Source organism: Peromyscus eremicus, chromosome 20, assembly GCF_949786415.1.
Source record: "Peromyscus eremicus chromosome 20, PerEre_H2_v1, whole genome shotgun sequence".
Lineage (NCBI taxonomy): Eukaryota > Metazoa > Chordata > Mammalia > Rodentia > Cricetidae > Peromyscus > Peromyscus eremicus.
In genome coordinates, this window is record NC_081436.1 from 46144189 (window position 1) to 46163548 (window position 19360).

At 40.5% G+C, this 19360-nt stretch overlaps 1 protein-coding gene across 6 annotated transcripts in view; it reads left to right on the forward strand.

Annotated features, from left to right (window-relative positions):
* Enpp2 (ectonucleotide pyrophosphatase/phosphodiesterase 2) overlaps window positions 1–19360 on the forward strand; it is an 84694-nt gene that overhangs the window by 30357 nt on the left and 34977 nt on the right. For 4 of the 6 annotated variants that reach the window (XM_059248139.1, XM_059248140.1, XM_059248134.1 and 1 more), the window contains exons 9-12: window positions 2148–2203; window positions 7320–7385; window positions 8220–8292; window positions 14648–14756. In XM_059248139.1, coding sequence (XP_059104122.1) covers window positions 2148–2203; window positions 7320–7385; window positions 8220–8292; window positions 14648–14756 — 304 coding nt within the window. Of the gene's footprint in view, window positions 1–2147; window positions 2204–7319; window positions 7386–8219; window positions 8293–12561; window positions 12718–14647; window positions 14757–19360 lie in introns of all 6 variants that reach the window. The other 2 variants (XM_059248136.1, XM_059248138.1) reach the window with 1 other exon arrangement.

Sequence of the window (19360 nt, forward strand, 5' to 3'; positions counted from 1 at the left end):
TGTCATCTTCATACCATGATTGTATCCTTCTATCACTGTGAATCCTTCTGCTGGTGATCTTGTACATGAGCTAAACGCTATCCCTAAGACTTCCCATTGTCCAGATAAACCGACATCAGCATGGGTTCTATGCTATAGTTTTGGGAAATGTAGGTCATCGTTTGAGAAGTTCATGTTATGACTTTTTTTCCTTTAGCAAGCCCAGGTTGACTTTATATTTCTTACATATCAAATACTGCCTGGTACAGTTTCCTTGGAAACAGCAAGGCAGTAGCTTTTCCAGGAAGTTGTTTGGATATGAGAGCAGTGAGCCTGTATCCTTGGAAATAAAGTAAGTATAAACATTGGTCTCATGAGAAACAGGCCTCTTTAGGATCTGGCATAGTTTTGAGGCTGGCACAAGGTGGCTCTTAGTTTGAGTTCATCTCTTGTTGGTAGGAGTGCTGAGGCCAGGCTAATTTAAAGTCCAGGATGCATTATAAAACCTGGTTGGAGCATGCCAGAGGCTACCTATAAGGTGGAAGGCTGTTTCTCGGTGCTGAACCAGACAAAGGGGAGATAGAGCAATCTGAGACCCTTAAATCTTTGAGCCTTGCCAGAGAACCAGATGTCCTGGACCAGAAGGAGCCATGAGAATGAGGCGAGGTCCTCCTCCCTCGAGCTCACTAGCACCCCAGAAGCCCTCAGATCTGCAGGTGCTTGATGCTCTCCTACTTCATGACTCACTGGTCAGCAGCAATAGCTGTGAATCTTAGGGTGTAGATTTCTAGATGCTCCAAGGGGCTCTGAGATCCTTTCAGAAGTTTTCAAGCTGGGCATCTCATGCTGTTTTGGCATGGTCAACCAAAGCTCCTAGATCCCCTATGCTTTCCAAGTACATATTTCTACAATAAACAAATAAGTAAATAAAATAGAAACTTCTATCAGAAATACCATAAAATACTCCCAAAGTCTGGATGCAATGAAATGGGAAAAGGATTCCATTTGCTTTGGTCTTGGCCTACAGTCCCTGTCACAAATTGCCCTTGTCTTCCTGTGTGAGGATTTCTTCCCACAGGCTTCTCGTGGGACACTTGCCACTGTAAGCTGCTTTTAATACTCCTGGGGTCAATGGATTCCATTGATTTTTTTCACTATTGTGCAATAATAAAAGACTGAAACAGACTGTTTATCCAATGCTAAAACACTGGTTTAAGGATTTTCAGTGAATTAACTCATTCAAATGTAGCATCATCCCATGTGCTGGAAAAGTCCATCTGCATTGTGAAGGAAACCAAAGCCCAAAAAGATGAAGTAACTTTCTGGAGGACCATGCCGTTGTTAAGTGACAGAAACAGGGGTCAAGGTCCAGGCTGCAAAGGTGCAAAGCCTGGGTTCTGAACTCCTTCGTCTTTCACTTATCAGCATGAGCTAGAATTAAAAAAAAAAAAAAAACAAAAAACAAAAAAACTCATCGTGTAGCCTAGGTTTGTTGTCTTGCCTCAGACTTCCTAGGATTACGATTGCAGACGTGCATCAATGGCTGGTTTACAGGGAATATTTACAAACATTCTTCATTCACCCAACTTATCCTACATACTTTCTTCTAGAACCCCATTTACTAAAAAGAAGAAAAAAAGCTAGATGAACAATATAAAACTATAGATTAAAAAGTAGCCTTTTTAGTTCTTCCCCCCCCCCCCATTCATCTAGTTTAAAGTCAAACATGACAAGCTAGATTTAAAGATTTTTGACATCTGGGTACCAAATTGAGACTCCACTCTGTAAAGCCATCAGTAGTAAAAGACACATGTGGTCAATCCCTACATCCTTTGATGAGCAGAATTCCACCACATAAGTAATGCTTAAAACAGTTATCAGGAAAGACAGGTATAGGAAAGACAGACTTTGGGGATGAAATAAAATTTTGAAAAGTCAGTAGCATCACAGCAAGGCTTTTGAGGCTTTTTGCAGAATATGTACTGAATAACGTTTATGGATATAATGAGTCTGACTTCCAGATGTGAAAAAAAAATGGTTGGAAATCTTGTGAAATTTATGGTGCACACGAATAGAGTACTGCGTATCAGACTTAATGTATTTTAGTGTTTTTCTTCTTTAACCAGAGCTCAGAATGTATTATAAGCCTCTTATATTTTCCTCATTAGCTATGGATTACAGCCACCAAGCAAGGGGTGAGAGCTGGAACATTCTTCTGGTCTGTGTAAGTTACCTTTATTTTGTCATTGTTTGTAAAATTACAGTTATGGTTCAGTCTATGAAACATGATTTTGGTCAATTTCATTTTGGCTAAATGTAAGCATGTCAAATTGATGAGAATTTATCAATTCAGAAATAACTTTTCAGGTATTTTTTCCTCAAAGGTTCTTTCTCTCTCTTTTTGCTCCCCTTTCTCAGTCTCTCTTCGTCCTCTCTCTCTCTTCTCTCTTATCCCATCCCTCAGTTAAGGACAATTTTCTCTTTGACCTACCTGCTAGATCTTTTATCATGCTAACCTTTATTCTGGTAACTTTTTGCCCAGGAATGTGTATTCCTCTTAGACTATCACTGTAGTTTCTGTTACCATTCTTTATAAATATATTACAAACTATTGTGTTCATTTTGATTGTATTTATTTATTTTGATTCTCAACTTTGAACGTATTATGTAGCCTCAGGCAGTGGGGAAGCTGATGGAATGGTCTAGAGTTGGAAGTTCTCCACAGTAGACCTGGGTAGGGGAAGCCTCCGTTTTTTATTTCATTTCCTACCAAACTTTTCGAATTTCCCCAGTAAGAAAACGGGACTGCTTATCCCTACAGAAGTAACTGGAGATTAATAATAGACGTTTTCAGGCTTTCAGATGAAATTTACCTGATAAAATTCTCAAAAACGTTGATTCTTTTTAAGGCTTCTTAAATAAGAAAAGGGGCCCGGTTCGACTTTCATGGGGATTGTATTCCCAGTGTGATGGTCTTTCCATTTTTTTCCCTAACCCCCTAAAGCTGTTTCCATGACTGCTTTTTTTTTTAATGCTTTAACAAAAAATCTAGACTGTTCTCTTAACAGCAATGTGCTGAGTGAGACCAATCATGGGTTAAGATTGATCCAAAATGATGCTTTCTGCAGACTCCAAATTCAGGAATAGAGGCAGCCTCTTTAGATTAGAAGGGTTCCATTGATTGTTTTGGGTGACCTGAAGCTAAGACAGTACCGATTTAGAGATATTTTTTCTTTCCTCTTTTAAAGAGCTCTCTGAGTTGAGGGGCGAGTATGGCTATGTTCGAATGGATGCTGTTTAATGTCAAGTGGCCTGTTATTTACCAAGTTAACCTTCCACAGCTCAGGGTTTAACCCTTGGCTCTCACAGATGTATGTGGCAATTCTGCTGGGCAACTCATTCCCCCAGCAGAATGGAGTGGGGCCAACACCATAATTAATACTTAGTCGGCTCCCTTACCCCCCCGGAAGTGCTGCCGAGCTTCCCTGAAAAGGCCCAGTGTTCTGGCTTTGAATGACAGTTTTCTCTACCCATTTGAAACCATTTATAAGGAGGTGGCTTTTGTGTGCTCCCAAGATGTCTTTGCTTTCCCTAGCTATTCTTTTATCTCTACGTCCTGGAAGTGAGTGGGCTCATTTACTCCCAACCCTCACCGCTTTGAAGCTTTTTATAACTTTATAAAATATGATCAGGCATCTCCTTTTTTTCCCAGGGAATAGATGTCAAGGGAATCTACATATAGTCCATTCTAAAAATTTTTAAATTTAAATAAAACCAGATTCAAACCATAGGTTTAGACTTTAAAGGCCTATCCTTTTAATATGGTTCTGTATTGCAGTCTGGAATTTCATTCTTGCTTCTTAAATGACAGTATTTCATTTCAAAATCATCCCCAGCTGATACTGCACTTCACTCTTTTGTTTCAATTCATTCTCAGAGGCAGTAATTCCCATTATGTATTTGTGTTCAGATTGAGTGCAATCCCAGGTCTGCTACTTATGAGGCTCCTGGTCTTGGGCTTAGGACTGAATACCTCAACAAATCAGTGTTCTTATCTTTAAATAGGGATTATAATAAGGGTACTGTGGAGACAGACTGAGTTACCTTTCTTAGAGAGCTTTATTAGGTTCCTTGGTACAGATAGAACAGTCAACAGCCGACATTTGTTTGTCTTTTGTTCTCATTATCTCTTTAAATACTGACTAGACAATGTAGCCCATCACCAGTAAGTACTTCATTTGGCTCTTTATTTTCTCGTTTTCAGTTTTCCTTTTTGCGACTGTGTCATAATATTGTACTTGGTCTCAAGATTAATTCTTTTTCAGTTAGGGTGCTGAAGACAATGACACGTGTCTTGTTTTCCTTGCTGCTTAGATACTTGGTGTCCTTGATCAGGTTATTGCAATTCTCTGCCCTGTATTTGAGACACTAATGGTTAAGGACCACAGGATCGTGTCTTTTTGTTTGTTTTTCGAGACAGCGTTTCTCTGTGTGTAGCCTTGGCTGTCCTGGATCTTGCTCTATAGATCAGGTTGACCTCGAACTCACAGAGGTCCACCTGCCTCTGCTTCCCAAGTGTTGGGATTAAAGGCATGTGCCACCACTACCTAACTGACCATATCTTTTTTTTTTTTTTAATCTGTGAGGTTATTTCCAGACACATAGAAAACTTTAGAGACCACCTTGCCCAACTCCTTATTTACAAGATGACAACATTAAGATTTGGAATTGTTAAATGCTGTGTTCAAGGACACACTAAGGATGGACACAGACCTCCAGAGTCTTCATTGTAGCACACACAACACTGGGGGGGGGGTGGCTTTTACTCAAGAAGTGATACAATAATCCTCTGCTTTTCCATCCCGAGTAGAGGAGGATGACTTTTCTACTACAGTCATTTTGGTGGGAAAATCTTGCATCTTTGTGTTTATATACAGGTCTAAATCACAATGTACCTTTAATATTTATTTCATGAATGAATGTATCCTCTCTATAGACCTCAAAATCTGGTACATGATTATATAAACTAGAATTTTTCTTTTTTAATATAACATTTTATTAACTCTTAACTCTTGGATAATTTCTTATATTTTGATGGTATTAACTCCCCACCCTCTCCCCAACTTCTCCCAGATCCACCCCTCCTTCCCCACCTGTCCAACTTCATGTCTTTTTATTTTTTTAACCTACCTACCAAGTCCACTTGACGCTCTTGATGCTGCCCATGTACTCATGGATGTGGGGCCATCCAGCATGGTTGACTGACCAGAGCTCACAACCTCAGAGAGAACTCACTCTCTCCCTTAGAAGCCATCAGCTGTCAGTAGCTCCTCAGTTAGGAGTGGAGACTGGCCAGCGCCACCCCCAGCCCATGCTAGACTATTGATTGGCTTGATCTTGTAAAACTAACATTGTCCTACACTCATTCTATGAGCCAGAAACTGTTTTAAAGCACTTTCCAAACATTACCTCTTTGAAACCTTCCAATAACCTTATGAATAGATACCGCTAGCAGCGTTTTGCAGAGGCATTGGAAGATAGGTACCTTGCCAAAATCTTATCATCAGTGCTTATAGGAATTAGGATTCAAACCCAGGCATTCTGCCCTCCAGGCTGGTGTCTTTGATTCTCTAGAGTTATTCAAGTACCCTATGCAGCAAGGGGGTTAAAAGGTGAGCAATCTTAGCTTGACATGTGTTCTGTTACCTTGTATTTCTTCACTGACGTCAGGAGTGGGCTTGTCAGAATCCAAATTTGTGGGGTGATACCGCACACACAAAATAAAACAGCTTTCAGGTAGGTGAGGAATAAGGTAACATGAATGGGCTGAGGCATTGGCTTCTTTTTATATATAAGTTAGGAAAGAATTCAAAACATGCAGTTAACATTATTTTGTTCAGATACAACAGATTTCTAAGGCTAAAGGATTAAATTCCTTAAGTGATTAGCCTGGCTTTGCTCAGTCTATTTCTATTTCATTTATAGGATATAATAAGCATGGCCACATTTATTCAGTGCCATTGGAATATGTTAACAGCAGGACTTATTTTACAGTAAGCATGGTTTTCTAGTCTTGGAGGACATCTGTAGACAGAGAGATTTCTAGAGTGGTGTCAAATCCCGAGAGGACAGCCACGTTGAGCTAGTGGGGTGGGTGGCGATGACAGACACAGAAAGAGGCCTTGTAGCCCTAGTGATTGACCCTGTTTCTGAGGATTTATCTTTCTCCCAGCCCTCTTGCTGATGTTCTCCCGAAGAGTAAAGGTTCAAATGGCCCACCCAATAATTTTCCTTACCACGATGAAACTAGTGTTACTTTGGATTCATCATGAATTTGCCTCTCTGGCCTGATCTTAGAGCAGAAGAACATTTTGTGTTTCTTGTTGGGACAAAATAAATGACTCTTTCTCAAGTCAAAATATTGCTTAGCTTGCGAGCATCCTAACAGCATTCAGCCCAGGATGCCATCCTGTGTTAGCCAAGAGCTTCTAATGCTACTGCCAGGCCTAGGGTAATTATGTTCAACAGAGGAATGGTAACTTAAACACAAAAGCCTTTGTGGATGAAGATTATAACCCTTTTGTGAGTCTCATAATTATATGTGCCTGCTCTTGATAGATTTTTATAAAGCTAGAAGAAAATGTCAAGAGCACCTCCACTAACCCATTATTTTATAGAGAAGGAACTTGAAGTTTGAGGCTAAATAATGTTTTCAAAGTCATAGCTATTTGGAGGCAGATGGTTATCTAACTGGGATCATTGATAAAATATGACTTATTTTTAGTTTTGATAATTTTTTTTAATACCTGCTATATATACGTTAGGCACACTGGGTGGGCCCTTCCCTTACTTTATTTCACTTCACCCTGCAACTCGGTGTGCGACGTTCTTCGTTGTTATCATTATCATTCTGATGGACAAACTGAGGCTCAGAGAGGTTTGGAGGCTTTGAGGTCCACAGAAGTCACATTGCCAGCCAGAGATGGATGCCGGAAGCCATCTGCCACAGCAAAGGGCCTGACCCATTTAACAACACTGGTTTTAAAGCCAGGGTCCTTCCCGCCTGCAGCACAGTTTCTGATCAGCAAGCTAGGTTCTTCACTTTGGTCATGAATCAGAGTTTCCAGTCCAGTCATTCATAGAAGGGGTTGAGCAATAAAATAGGTTGGGGGGGTGGAAATGAAAATTTAAACACTTATCCCAAAGGGGGCCCTTCATCGCATTGAAGTGGAAACAGATGGTGGGGACGGGAGAGAGCGTTGGCCTGAGTGTTAAGAGCTTGGGGTGTGGGTTTGTGAAAATGCAACCTAAGGATTTGCTTTGTTTTTACACCCTTACAGGACCATCCCTCATGAGCGGAGAATCCTAACCATCCTCCAGTGGCTTTCACTACCAGACAACGAGAGGTATCTGTTCCCATCTGTCCTTTTCTTTCTTCAGTATTTTTCATTCTGGGTTAGTGCTGGACAAAACACTGGATGGACTGTGACATAGAAGCACAGCCAAGGATTGATGTTATTAAAAGTTTTGTGGTTATTAAGCATTATTTCCTTTAGAAGTTTGGAGTTACTGGGGACCATTTAATTACGTGGATTACTCCAGCTGTTAATCTTGGTGACTTCAGTAGACCTGAATTGAGTTTTTGGCTTTGATAACAGAATTGATCAGCAGTAACTCAAGGATTGGAAGGCATTAAGGCTGAGTGTTCCCCTGAATATAGTCAGTTTTTTCAGTCCCACAGATTACATGGCCTGTGGCGATGATTACTGGATTCTGCTACTGAAGGATCAGAATCTCCGGTGATGTTCAGTTTTTTTCATTGTGACGTTTAGTCTTTTGAAGTGGTACTTGCAGTTACCACACTGGGGAGTGGTGTAGAGGTGTAGAGTGATGGGTCAAGAAGTCATGGAAACTAAAAATTTTCCATGGTAATACTAATAGTGGGTGGGAGACTAACTAAGCTAGAAGGATTTTGTTTGTAAATTAATTTTTTTAGGTTAACATTCAAAGCAATAAGTGTCTTTATGGTATTTGCATATATATATGTATATTATATATATATATATATATATATATATATATATATATATATATGTGTGTGTGTTACAATGTTTGTTTCTTCTTATTTCCTTCCTACTGCCTTCTTGTGTACCCCTGACCCCCTTGGAGGTTTTTTTAAACGTGTGATATGGAGTTCTCTGTGTAGCCTGGGGTTGACTCTGGTTCTAATTTTCCCACAGGCCTTCAGTTTATGCTTTCTATTCTGAGCAGCCCGATTTCTCTGGACACAAATATGGCCCTTTTGGCCCTGAGGTTAGTAATTTATCATCTGCCTGAGGAGAACCCATGTTGCTGGGACACCTAATGTCCAAAACTTTATTTCAGAATTTGTGCAAAGTCTGGGAGTTTTCAAATCTACAAGGCGTATACAAGGTCAAATAATTTCAAGACAGAAAACTTAAAAAAAGAAAACCTTAAATATACTTGTTTCTCTTACAGGAACTTCATTTGAGATTGCTTTGGTATAAAAACATCCTAAACACGATGTTATGGAAAATGGGGGGGATTTTCAGCCTTGAAGGTATTAGTGGAACAAGGTGAAGGTTTGGCCAGCAATGGGCTAGGACTGAAGGAATCTATGAAACCTCTGGTATATAGGACATCACAACTGAATTTTAACACCTTTCAAATGGTTACACAGTTCACAGAGGGGAAGTTCTTTTGCCAGCCCAGGAGCCTTAGCATGTGTGATTAACTTGACATGTAGCCTAGTAGAGATACACTTAATGGGTTATTTGGACATAGGTGTTCCTACTGTGAAACCATGAGTACCCCCAAAGGTAAAATGAGTTCTGAAATGAGAGAGATTCTCCACTTGAGGCCTGGGGCTAGTGGAGCTGGCCACACCCTGGTCACACTTAGCCATCCCAGTAGGAGGCAATCTGCTTGGAAAGCATGGTTCACTATAAGTTCACGTTCAGGAAATGGTTGACTATTATTGTGTTTTATTCATTTAAGAGGAAATGCTTTCTAACGTTTCAGTATACAGCATTTGAAGTACAATAAAGTCTACAAGTCAAAATTTTAAAACACTTTAAATATTTTCCATTTTTCCCCCATGGGGCACAGAGGTTACCACAACAATGTAAAACTTGATTTGAGCTGAGAAAATTATTTTAAAAAGTGTTTGTTGATGGGTATTGTCTCCAATTCTCTGGAAGCCTGTGATGGCACGATTGCTCTAACTAAATTCACTGTGTTCAGCATACAGATATGTTAGAGGTGCAGATAAACATATCTTGATTTTAAGCAGTTTTGAACAAATTTCTCTATGTCTAAACAAAGGCAGTGAATACCAAGAAGCCGTGAGGATTTCTGAATACTTTAACGTCAATTCAGTGTTTGATGAATTTTTTTAAGCACTAGAAACTAATAGCTATCTGAAACCATTCATAGTTGGTCTTGAATCACGGAAGTCATATAAATCTGGGGCTCTTTTATTCTTTTGATGTTCAAGCGTTATTGCAGGATCATGACACGCAAATGATAAAACAAGATAAACATCTGCATACATGAAACACAAAAAGGAAGGATGGCTGTTTTATCTTTGGGAAGACTTTCCTTGATATTAATCTAAAATGAGCTAAAGGGACTAGATTTTATTAAAATGTCAAAAAAAAAAAAAAAATCCGTCCCACTAAACACCTAACTAGTTCCATGTGCTCTATTAAAAAGTCCAACGTTGTCTGAGTAATATCCTTTAAAAGAAGAAAACGGGAGCTGATATTGATATGGCCATTCTTTTGAAAGTTGAGTCTGGTACTTAAAGAGGTTTGTGGCTTATTTAAGTTCCTTGGTAAGTGGAAGATTTGTGGTAGACTCACAGACCATGAAACTTCTTCCCACAGAACCACCCAACCTTCCTTGGGATGAGCAAAGCCACCTATTAATAACCGTGTTCAAATGATAGGAAAGACCATCTGTGTGGCAAGAGCTGGCTCTTAACAATACACATCGATTATAACACGTTTGCTACCTTGAGTCACACGGCTTAGCAGTCAGTGTTCTTTTCCAGGGACGTTTCTGGGTTTGTGATGTGTGTGGTTTCATTATAGCTACCTTGTGAAAGTAGATGTATTTTGAGTAAGAAACAACCCGGTTGTTTTGAAGTGCTGAGCAGTGACTAAATGAAGCAAGTGTCGAATGCTTTAACTTGGTATAATGATGATTTTTTATGTCTATAATTGCTTATAAACATATAAGCCTTTCCCCCGCATAGTATTTTTGAATTAAGAGTTGTAAGTATTCTTATTATGTTCTTTTCAGTATTAACATTGCTTGTAGCTGGAGTTTTCTTCCCTATCTGCTGGGTAAACATTATTAATTGTATACCTTAGAGTATATGATAGCCTGACCACATTCTTCTCATAAAGAAAAGGACATTTTCAGATTTCGACTATTTTCCTTATGGTTCTAAGTTAACTTCTACTGAAATCAAAACAAAATGGTTTTGTGCTTTTAAAATAGAACCAAAGCAAGCCAGCAAAACCTTCCTTGTGTCATAAACTTGATTGGCTTACATACCTGTTTATCATAAAAATATATTTATATACACCCATGTGTCATCGTAGATCTTAAGTATGCAAGAGAGCACTACACACACTAGGTGAAAGGTTTTTTTAAAATGCATATTATTTTACAAGTAATAAGAAAAAAATTTGCATTTGAAATGAATCTAAACAGCAAAAGAGTTATATGGCACAGTAAGATGAATTCAATTGAAGTTTGTGGTTTATTTGCTTAATATTTGAGTACACTTGTTTTTCAGGGTGAGTCTCAAAAGCTATTAACTGAGGTGGCCAAACACGGGGCTAACAGTTTCAAGAAATGGTGTACTGCTCCTGGTTTCATAGTGTAATGGTGAATGTTCAAAATATGCTTGCTTTTGATTATTGGCACAATCTTTTTTTCTGTTTGACCTCTGCTTTCTCTGTGACCTCTTATTCGGCTGCTCTTCTGAGCCTAGAGGCAGAGCTTTGGCTGGCTGGTCCCTACCTTCAGATGGTAAAGAATCCTTCTGAAAAACAGGGAAGATTGCGCCCCCTCCCATCCTCTGAATAACCTCAGGCTAAAACTTCTAAATTCAGGCTGAAGTATGGCTGGTCAGTGAAAACTTAGCTTTCATCTACCTCTAACATGTGAAGAAAGAGAAACATGCCTTTGTAATCCCTGGATGAAACCTCAGTTTGCTTAAACTCCGTTTCTTCTGCTCTTCTAACCTGCTGCAATTGGAAGGGTTCTCTTTGGGCATCTTTGGAATGTTGGAGTCCTTTGCAAATGGCCTAGAGTTCGATGGGCAGATCTGAGCACTCGCGGAATGTACTCGGTGACTATGACATGGAAAAACCCTCTTCCTTTTCCCTGCTCTTCTCATGGAGATTTGCCTAAACTAGAAGCATTAAAACCAAAGCAAACTGAACCAAAGTCTACGGGGCTGTGACTTTTGATTGCTCTGCCGGAGAGAGAGGATGAGACAGAAAGAGAAGTGCTCTTGCAGCCGCTTGCCTTGGGAACAGAGCAACCGCATGGCAGATGTTCTCCTTGGTGGCACTAACCTTGTTCCTCTTCCTGCCCCTGCCTGCATCCCAATGGCTCTTGGAACAGTCCTGCCAAGAGATAAGGTAGCTAGGTAGACAGCAGGACCTGCTGCTTTAATTCACCTTTGCACCATCAGCAAATCAGGGGCTGGTTATCTCCAGCATGGGGGGGTGTCTTCCTTAGATGTTACTGCTCTCTGGAATTCCAAACAATGCTTAGAGAACCACTGTTGCCTCAGACAGGGAGCCGGCTTCCCATAGCAAGAGTCTGAGCGGAGGCTTTCTTCATCTCTCTACCCTGGTGAAGAAATCTCAGGGACTTTTGATAGCTCTCATTTTCAAAGAGGATTTCTAGGCACACAGTCCTGTGTTCCTCTTTGTGGCTGAAAGTCCTGATGTGTATGCGTTCATTCAGGACCACTGGGGACTGTTTATTATTTGTTTTATTTTGTCCTTGGTTGACCAAGTGCAAGCTGAGAGCCCTCTAATGTATTTAGTGGTGTGATCAGATAGATGTCCCTCAGTTGCTGAATTCGAACCACCTACATGAACCTCATGCTCATCTTGAAGTGACCAAGTGACTTTGACTTTGCTTGGCTATACGCTAGTATATCATGCACAGAGAGCTTTCCGTAACCAAGGGACAGTCTATCCCCAGCTCAGGAATCATGGCATTTGCCTTATATCACTTTCAAATGTATCCATACATGGGCTTCTCAGCCAAAAGCACCCACATGACTAGATCCTCTGAAATCATATCCTGCTATCAGCAATGAAGTTGTGACCACATTGAGACCCAGGTCAGTGGCTTCTCTCTATAGAGAGCCCTGAATCACCCCTCATTCCAATGTGTTCTCCCTTAAGGAGAACTTAGTTTTTCTAACTCAGACTCTGCTGACCCCAGATTGGGAGAGTATGAGCTTTACTATCTGGCCCAGAGGGACAGACGACTTCTGAGTACAGACATCTCTATCCGCCAGCACAGGAGAGTAGTTATGGCTCACCTCTTACTCCGGCTAAAAGACCTAAGAGGAAAGTTGCCCCTAAGAGGAGACAGGAAAGACCAATTGCTCCTCCAAAGAAAAGAAGAAGAAAATTACATAGGATGGATCATTATGCAGCGGAAACTCGTCAGGACAAAGTAAGTTTATTCACTGTTCCAAACCTCTGTGGCGGGCAGGTCTGGCTTGAAGGCTGCCTTTGGTGACTTGGTTTGAAAATAGTCTGGGTAAGGTTTAGGAAACGTAGTGCATTGTCTTTGGCTTTGAGTCGAGGGCCATCTGGTCCTTTAGGGGTTAACAGTGATGTGAAAACATCTTGAACTCTCCTTACAACAGGAAAAAAGGGAGTCTTTTATCTTCTCTCAAGTTAGCTGACTCCACATGGATGTTGCCATTTAAGTTTGTAGGGCTGTTGTTTCTGTTTGGAAAAAAAAAGTCACCATGATTTGTGGTGCTGCCTCTTAACAAGACTCTCAGAAGGTAGTAGGGTGTGTCTTTTAAAACAGTATAGATTAGAGCTCAATGAAATGCTGACTTACATGAGAGGTGTGTCGTCTCTGAGACCAGCAGAGGTGTTTGTGGACGAAGGAATAGTTGAAACAGCCAGGAAGAGAAAATGATGGGCAGATAGAGCTGCATGTTTTTCTCAGAATCATAGTAACAGGATTTACTTTTAGCATTTACATTCAAAAGAACCTTTGCTTATTCACTTCCTTAAAACTTTCAAATTCCTTTGAGGCATATTCTTCTTTATGAACCCGATTGCTTAGAAGTAGGTTCTGGATTTTACCTGAATTGTCCCATTGAATAAAGGAAAATAACTCAGTGCCAAGGATAGACATGTGTTATGCATTTCGTGTTTTTATGTCTAGACACGGATCTTGGAGGACAGTGTGTGTTTCTCAGACAAATACCACTTAGTCTCACATCTGTTAGTCCCTTCAAGTTTTTGGGGCACATCTCAATCTGCAAATTTCAGTTGTGATTTGGAATGCTGACGCCTGTCATGAAGAAAAAAAGGCCTCCACCTCGTTTCATGAATGAAAGGATACAAGGAAAGGTCTTGAATCATCCGAGTAGATTCAAATGGCAGATGCCGTAATGTATTTGATTGGAAGCGATGCTCAGGTCTTTTGTTTGCATCTTGTTTATCTCGAATGTTTGTTACCTAAGCTGTGAAATCCATCTAAACTACTGTGAAATGTCTGATGGGAGGTTTCTTAAAAGTCTGTCCATTGCATCGTCGGATGAGTCTAGGGAGGTAATCCTGTGTGCGCGTGGACGCTCAGGACTCCTGTTGAAGCTACAGCGAGAGATGGTGGATTAAGTTTCTTGGGCTTTGGAAATGGTCCTCAGAGTAGAATTGGGAGTTTGTATTTCATCAGTCTAAACAGAACGAATTCTGTGGTTCATTTTTGTTTGTTAGGATTCTTGTCGATTTTTATTCAGTCTGTTTGAGAAGGAAGTTGAGAAGCAGTAGCCTGTCCTTCAGACAGCTTTATTTGCAGGCAATTGGTTGCGCTCTGAGGTTGGCAGTTAGGGTCTTTGGAATAAGTGATGAATCCTATTCTACTAATAATGTTCTAATTCATTTCCCAGGAGGAGGTGATGGTTTTAACCTCTAAATCTAATGCTTTTGATTCCCTCAGCCGCTCTCTTTTTTTTTTTTTTTTTTGACATAGTTCAAAGTCTGGAGATTTTATATAGAGAACAAGGGTTTTCCACTCTCCGTCTGACTTTCTATTCACTCTTACAACTCTTGGATTTAAAGAATGCGTGTACATTTTAGAAAAGCCATTTTGTGCCGCAAAAAGAATTTGCCTCAGCAATTTGTGATATTTCACATCAAAATATTTAAAAATGGATGGAATAAGGAGAGCTTTTTATTTATTTCCTCAAAAAAAAAAAAAAAAAAAAAAAGGAAAATGGTGGGAAAATATTCCCTAGACAAAACTCTGCCTCTGGGCCGGAAGTTTTTTTTTCCAGAACGTTCTAGGGGTAGAAGACCTATGGAAATCAAAAGGTAAAAATACGTAAATAAGTATGTGAGGACTAACTTGCTTTTTGCAGATGACAAATCCTCTGAGGGAGATTGACAAAACTGTGGGGCAATTAATGGACGGATTGAAGCAACTCAAGCTGCACCGGTGTGTGAATGTTATCTTTGTTGGAGACCATGGTAAGGCTTCATTTTCTTCTTCGCTATTAAGATAGAAGTTTTGCAGGGTGGTGGTGGTGCAGGCCTTTCATCCCAGCACTCAGGAAGGAGGCAGATGCAGGCAGATCTCTGTGAGTTTGAGGCCACCTTGGTCTACAGAATGTATTCTAGGACAGCCAGGCCTATACAGAGTAAACCCTGTCTTAACAAACAAACAAATAAACTAACAAAAAGTGATAGAAGGTTTCTAGGGTGTTGAGAAAAGGAATTGCTGCTCTCAGAATCCAAAGTTCTGTTCTTAACTTCTTTTTCTTTGCTTCAGAACGGGGAAAGAAATTAGGTCATGATGCAAAAGTTGGAGAGATCCAGGGATTTCTGCATCCTCATGTTCTTTGTAGGAGAGACCTTTCTACAAAACTCTGTCTCCTATTACAGTGTTGCAGACAACTGACACATGATATTAATGACTTCCTCTGTGACTTCCACATAGCATGTGACAGTCTCCTGCCTCTGTGAACCTCATCTCCAACAGGAGCCCAGAGAGTCTGTGTGGTTAAAATGGTAATTGTAATTGTTTGAAGGAGACAGAGATGTAGGGGTCTTGTCAAAGATATGACATTTAAGTCAAAAGGTTTCCTGGAGTTCTCAGAGAAAATTTAAGGCCCAAATCAAGGCCTCAACAGACAAGACCATTAAAAGAGGAAGAAGTAGTGTAGGAAGTGACCTGCTCTCCCTCTCTTCTTTACACACACACACACAGCCCTCCCCTTAACTCCTTCCAGATCCAACCCAACCTCCCCACCTCCTCCCATCCTTATGTCCTTTTTTTTTTTTTTTTTTTTTTTTTTTTTTTTTTTTTTTTAATAAGCCACTAAGTGCAATTTGTGCTACCCATATATTCATGACTGTGGGGGCATCTGTCGGAACATGGTAGACTTAGCAGGGGACACATCCTTAAGGAAAACTGACTCTCCCTCCCTAGGACTCATTAATTGTCAGTAGCTCTCCAGTTAGAAAGGCGGCTCATGACCCCGTCTCCACTCATCACGGAATGTTGACCGCCTTGATCTTGTCCAGGCAACCACAGGTGCTGTGAGTTCATGAGGGCAGTGGTCCTGTCATGTCCAGAAGACACTGTTCCTCTCTTGCCCTAGCTCTAATCTCTAGCTCTTGTGCTTTTTCACCCTGCCTTCTGCAATGGTTGCTGAGCCTCGGGGAAAGGCTTGTGATAACAGATGTTCCATTTATGGCTGAGTACTCCACAGACACTGATTTTCTGCATTTTTTTTTTTTTTTTTTTGAATCAGGGTTTCTCTGTGTAGTTTTGGTTCCTGTCCTGGATCTTGCTCTGTAGACCAGGCTGGCCTTGAACTCACAGAGATCCTCTTGGCTCTGCCTCCTGAGTGCTGGGATTAAAGGCATGCACCACCACCACCCAGCAACTTTCTGCATTTTGACACATTGTGAGTTTCTTGCATTCACTGTTGCAAAAATACCCTGGTGAGATCTGAAAGCTGTATTCATCTATGGATACAGAAATACAAGTTTAGAGGGCAGCTAGGTACTATGTCCTCTTAGATAAGTAATAATAGTAGGTTTACCCCTGTAAGTAGGGCTTGTAAGCTCATCGGCTGTATATTCTTGGCCAGGTTTACAGTACCAGTCATGTGCTTCCTCCTGTAGAGCAGACCTGAAATCCAAGTAGAGAGTGATTGATTGTCTTCCTAACATTCTTGCCACTATTACATCCCTGGGGCTTCTTGCCACATTGGTCAGTGTAGTTTACAGGGTTCACAGCTGAGTAAGACTGTTGATGAATATTTAGCCCAGCAGCCTACATAGCACCTTCCAATACTCTGAAATCTAGCTAGCAGGCAGGGAGCTTCATATTCAGCATCAACTTGATTTTCAGAGAACATGTTTATTCATAGACATGCAGACTCGGTTCTAGAGAGTGCTACCTATGTTCTGAAACTATCAAAATGTGAACTATAATAATGACCTTGGAATTTGAGGCCATTCCCGTCTAGTAGAGAGTAAAAAAACAACAAACAAACAAACAACAACAAACAAATCAAAATTGATTGACTTCTTGGCGTTTCTGTTAATAATAGTTTGTGAATCTCCTTAGTTATATTTTGGCCCCTGAAATTTTATTTCCAGAGCATTCTAGAAGATCTGAGGAACTGGGCAAGGGGTGGAGTTTGCGGACGCTAACTTGCTTCCCTGAGTGGATTAAATGATACCCTCTGCAAGATCATTCTCATCTCGTTTGGCTTAGTGGAAAGCTGCAAACAGGGTGGAAATTGGAGCATGTGACACTCTAATTCAATTTAAGTTGCCCAGAAGTGTGGAGAGCATTTGCTCACATGTTAGAGGCAGATATCTAAGAAGTGGATGGTCCCAGTGAGTCACATGTCGGAGCACCATAAAGGTCATGGGCAGAGTAAAACCCTTTCTCAATGTGCAGATTGCTAAAATGAATGGATCCATTGGTTCTGGAAAGCCAGGGCACCTCTCTTTTGAAAGGTATCTTGCCTACCGTTTCAGGCAGGCCCTGGGCTTTGGCAGAATGAGTTTGTATGGCACTCAGATTACACCATGACTCTTGTGCACTGCCTCTGCATGTCTCTGTATGGCATCTGCCTCTGCAAATCTCAGCTCCCTCATCTGCAGAATAAAAGCACGGACTCCACACAGGGAAAATCAGTCTGGAAGGAAGGGGAGGAGAGTCTAGAGAAACCCTAGGCACATGCGCCTGATGCTTTCTGCAGCCTAGGGAATTTGCTCAGCGTTGGAACTGCAGAAGTGACTGTTGAAATGTAACAAGAGTCTTCCCATCTTCCATTCATTTGTAATTGCAGATTCTCCCCTTTCTGGGGTAACATTTTACTAGAACACATAGCTATTCATTATTTTAACTTTTTCATCCTGAAAGCTTCAATGTTAAAAGAAAAGACATGCTGGGCGGAGGTGGCACATGCCTTTAATCCCAGCACTCAGGAGGCAGAGGCAGGAGGATCTCTGTGAGTTTGAGGCCAGCCTGGTCTACAGAGTGAGTTCCAGGACAGCCAAGACTACACAGAGAAACCCGTCTCAGGAAAAAAAATGAAAGAAAGGAAAGACTTTTAACAAAACACAACATGATTGTGATCTGTTAAAATATGTTTTATTCCTTCTTCATACTAATTGATGTTAAAAACTAAAAAAGAGCCAGTGAGATGGTTCAGTGAATAAAGGTGCTTGCCAGGTGAGCCTAGTGACCTGAGTTCATTCCCTGGAATCTGTGGAAAGGTACAAAGTGAGAACTGACTCCATCAAGTTGTCCTCTGACTTCCATATGTACACTGTAGCACCCCTTGTCATGAATACACACAACAATAATAAAAAGAGTTTTAGAAAGAAAAGAAGAGATAGATCCAGGATCTCCAAAAGTGATAATTTGAATTGTACCAGATCTGGATCATTCTGGATTACATTTCTTTGCTCTAAACCCTTAAGGCCCTTCCTAGAATCATTTATTTTCCCTCATGGAGAATATTAATATACTAGATTGTGGAAGGTAGTTCAATGGTCTCCCTTGATCCAAGAAGAATGTGTCCTATGACTCCTAGTAGATGCCTGTGATTGCAGTTAACACTTAACCCTGTAAGTCTGCCTTTTCTGATACACTTGTAATGATAAGATCTAATTTATAAATTAGACAAAGTAAGAAATTAACAACAATCGCTAGCGATAAAACACATCGATCAAGAGAGTATGCTGTAAAAAGTTATCTGAATATGATCTCTCTTAGGTACTGTGTAGATACAAAGGATGACTTAGTTTTAAGAAAAATGGAACAGAATGGGTAGCAGTCAGTTTCACTGTGCTATTTAGAAGGGCAATTTAAAACTTGTAAGTTATTTATTTTTGGAAATTTCCATTCATATGTTTTGGATTGTTACTTACCACAGATAACTAGAAGTTCAGAGAGTCACACTGTAGGTGTGTGGGCTGACACTAGCTGCACTGTAAACTTTCATTGTGCTGGGTCAACTTGTGAATTCTAAAAAAAATGTCAATAAAGATCTCTATGAGTTTTAGATCTGCAGAGCTGCTGGAGTATAATCTTAAGATTTAAATTACTTTTCAAAATATTGAAAATTCCCCTAGAAGGCAGAAAACAAATTTGAAGGTGAGAAGGAATATCGGTTAGTTAAAAAAAAAATCCCTCCCTAGATCTTTTCTGTGTGGTAGATGCTAACTTCCGGTTGTAATTATGTTGTTTATCACTTGTCTTTGCACATTATTTTGCTTGTCAGTTTGGGTGGTCATTTGAACTGACTTTGTTTTTCTTTCCCTCATTTCTTGTTGCCAGTATTGTTTGTCAGTAAACACTCAAGGCCACCAGTGAAGACAGAGTGAGGAGTCGTGACTCTATCCTTAAGATAGGGGATATACTAGAAGGAAAAAGAACAGGAAATGGCATCGTTTAAATGTGTGTGTGTGTGTGTGTGTGTGTGTGTGTGTGTCTGTGTGTGTGTGTGTCTGTGTGTCTGTGTGTATATGTGCGCACGCGTACGTGTGTACATGTTGCAGAGACCCGAGGTGTAGATACCCCTGGGGCTGGAGTTACAGGCAGT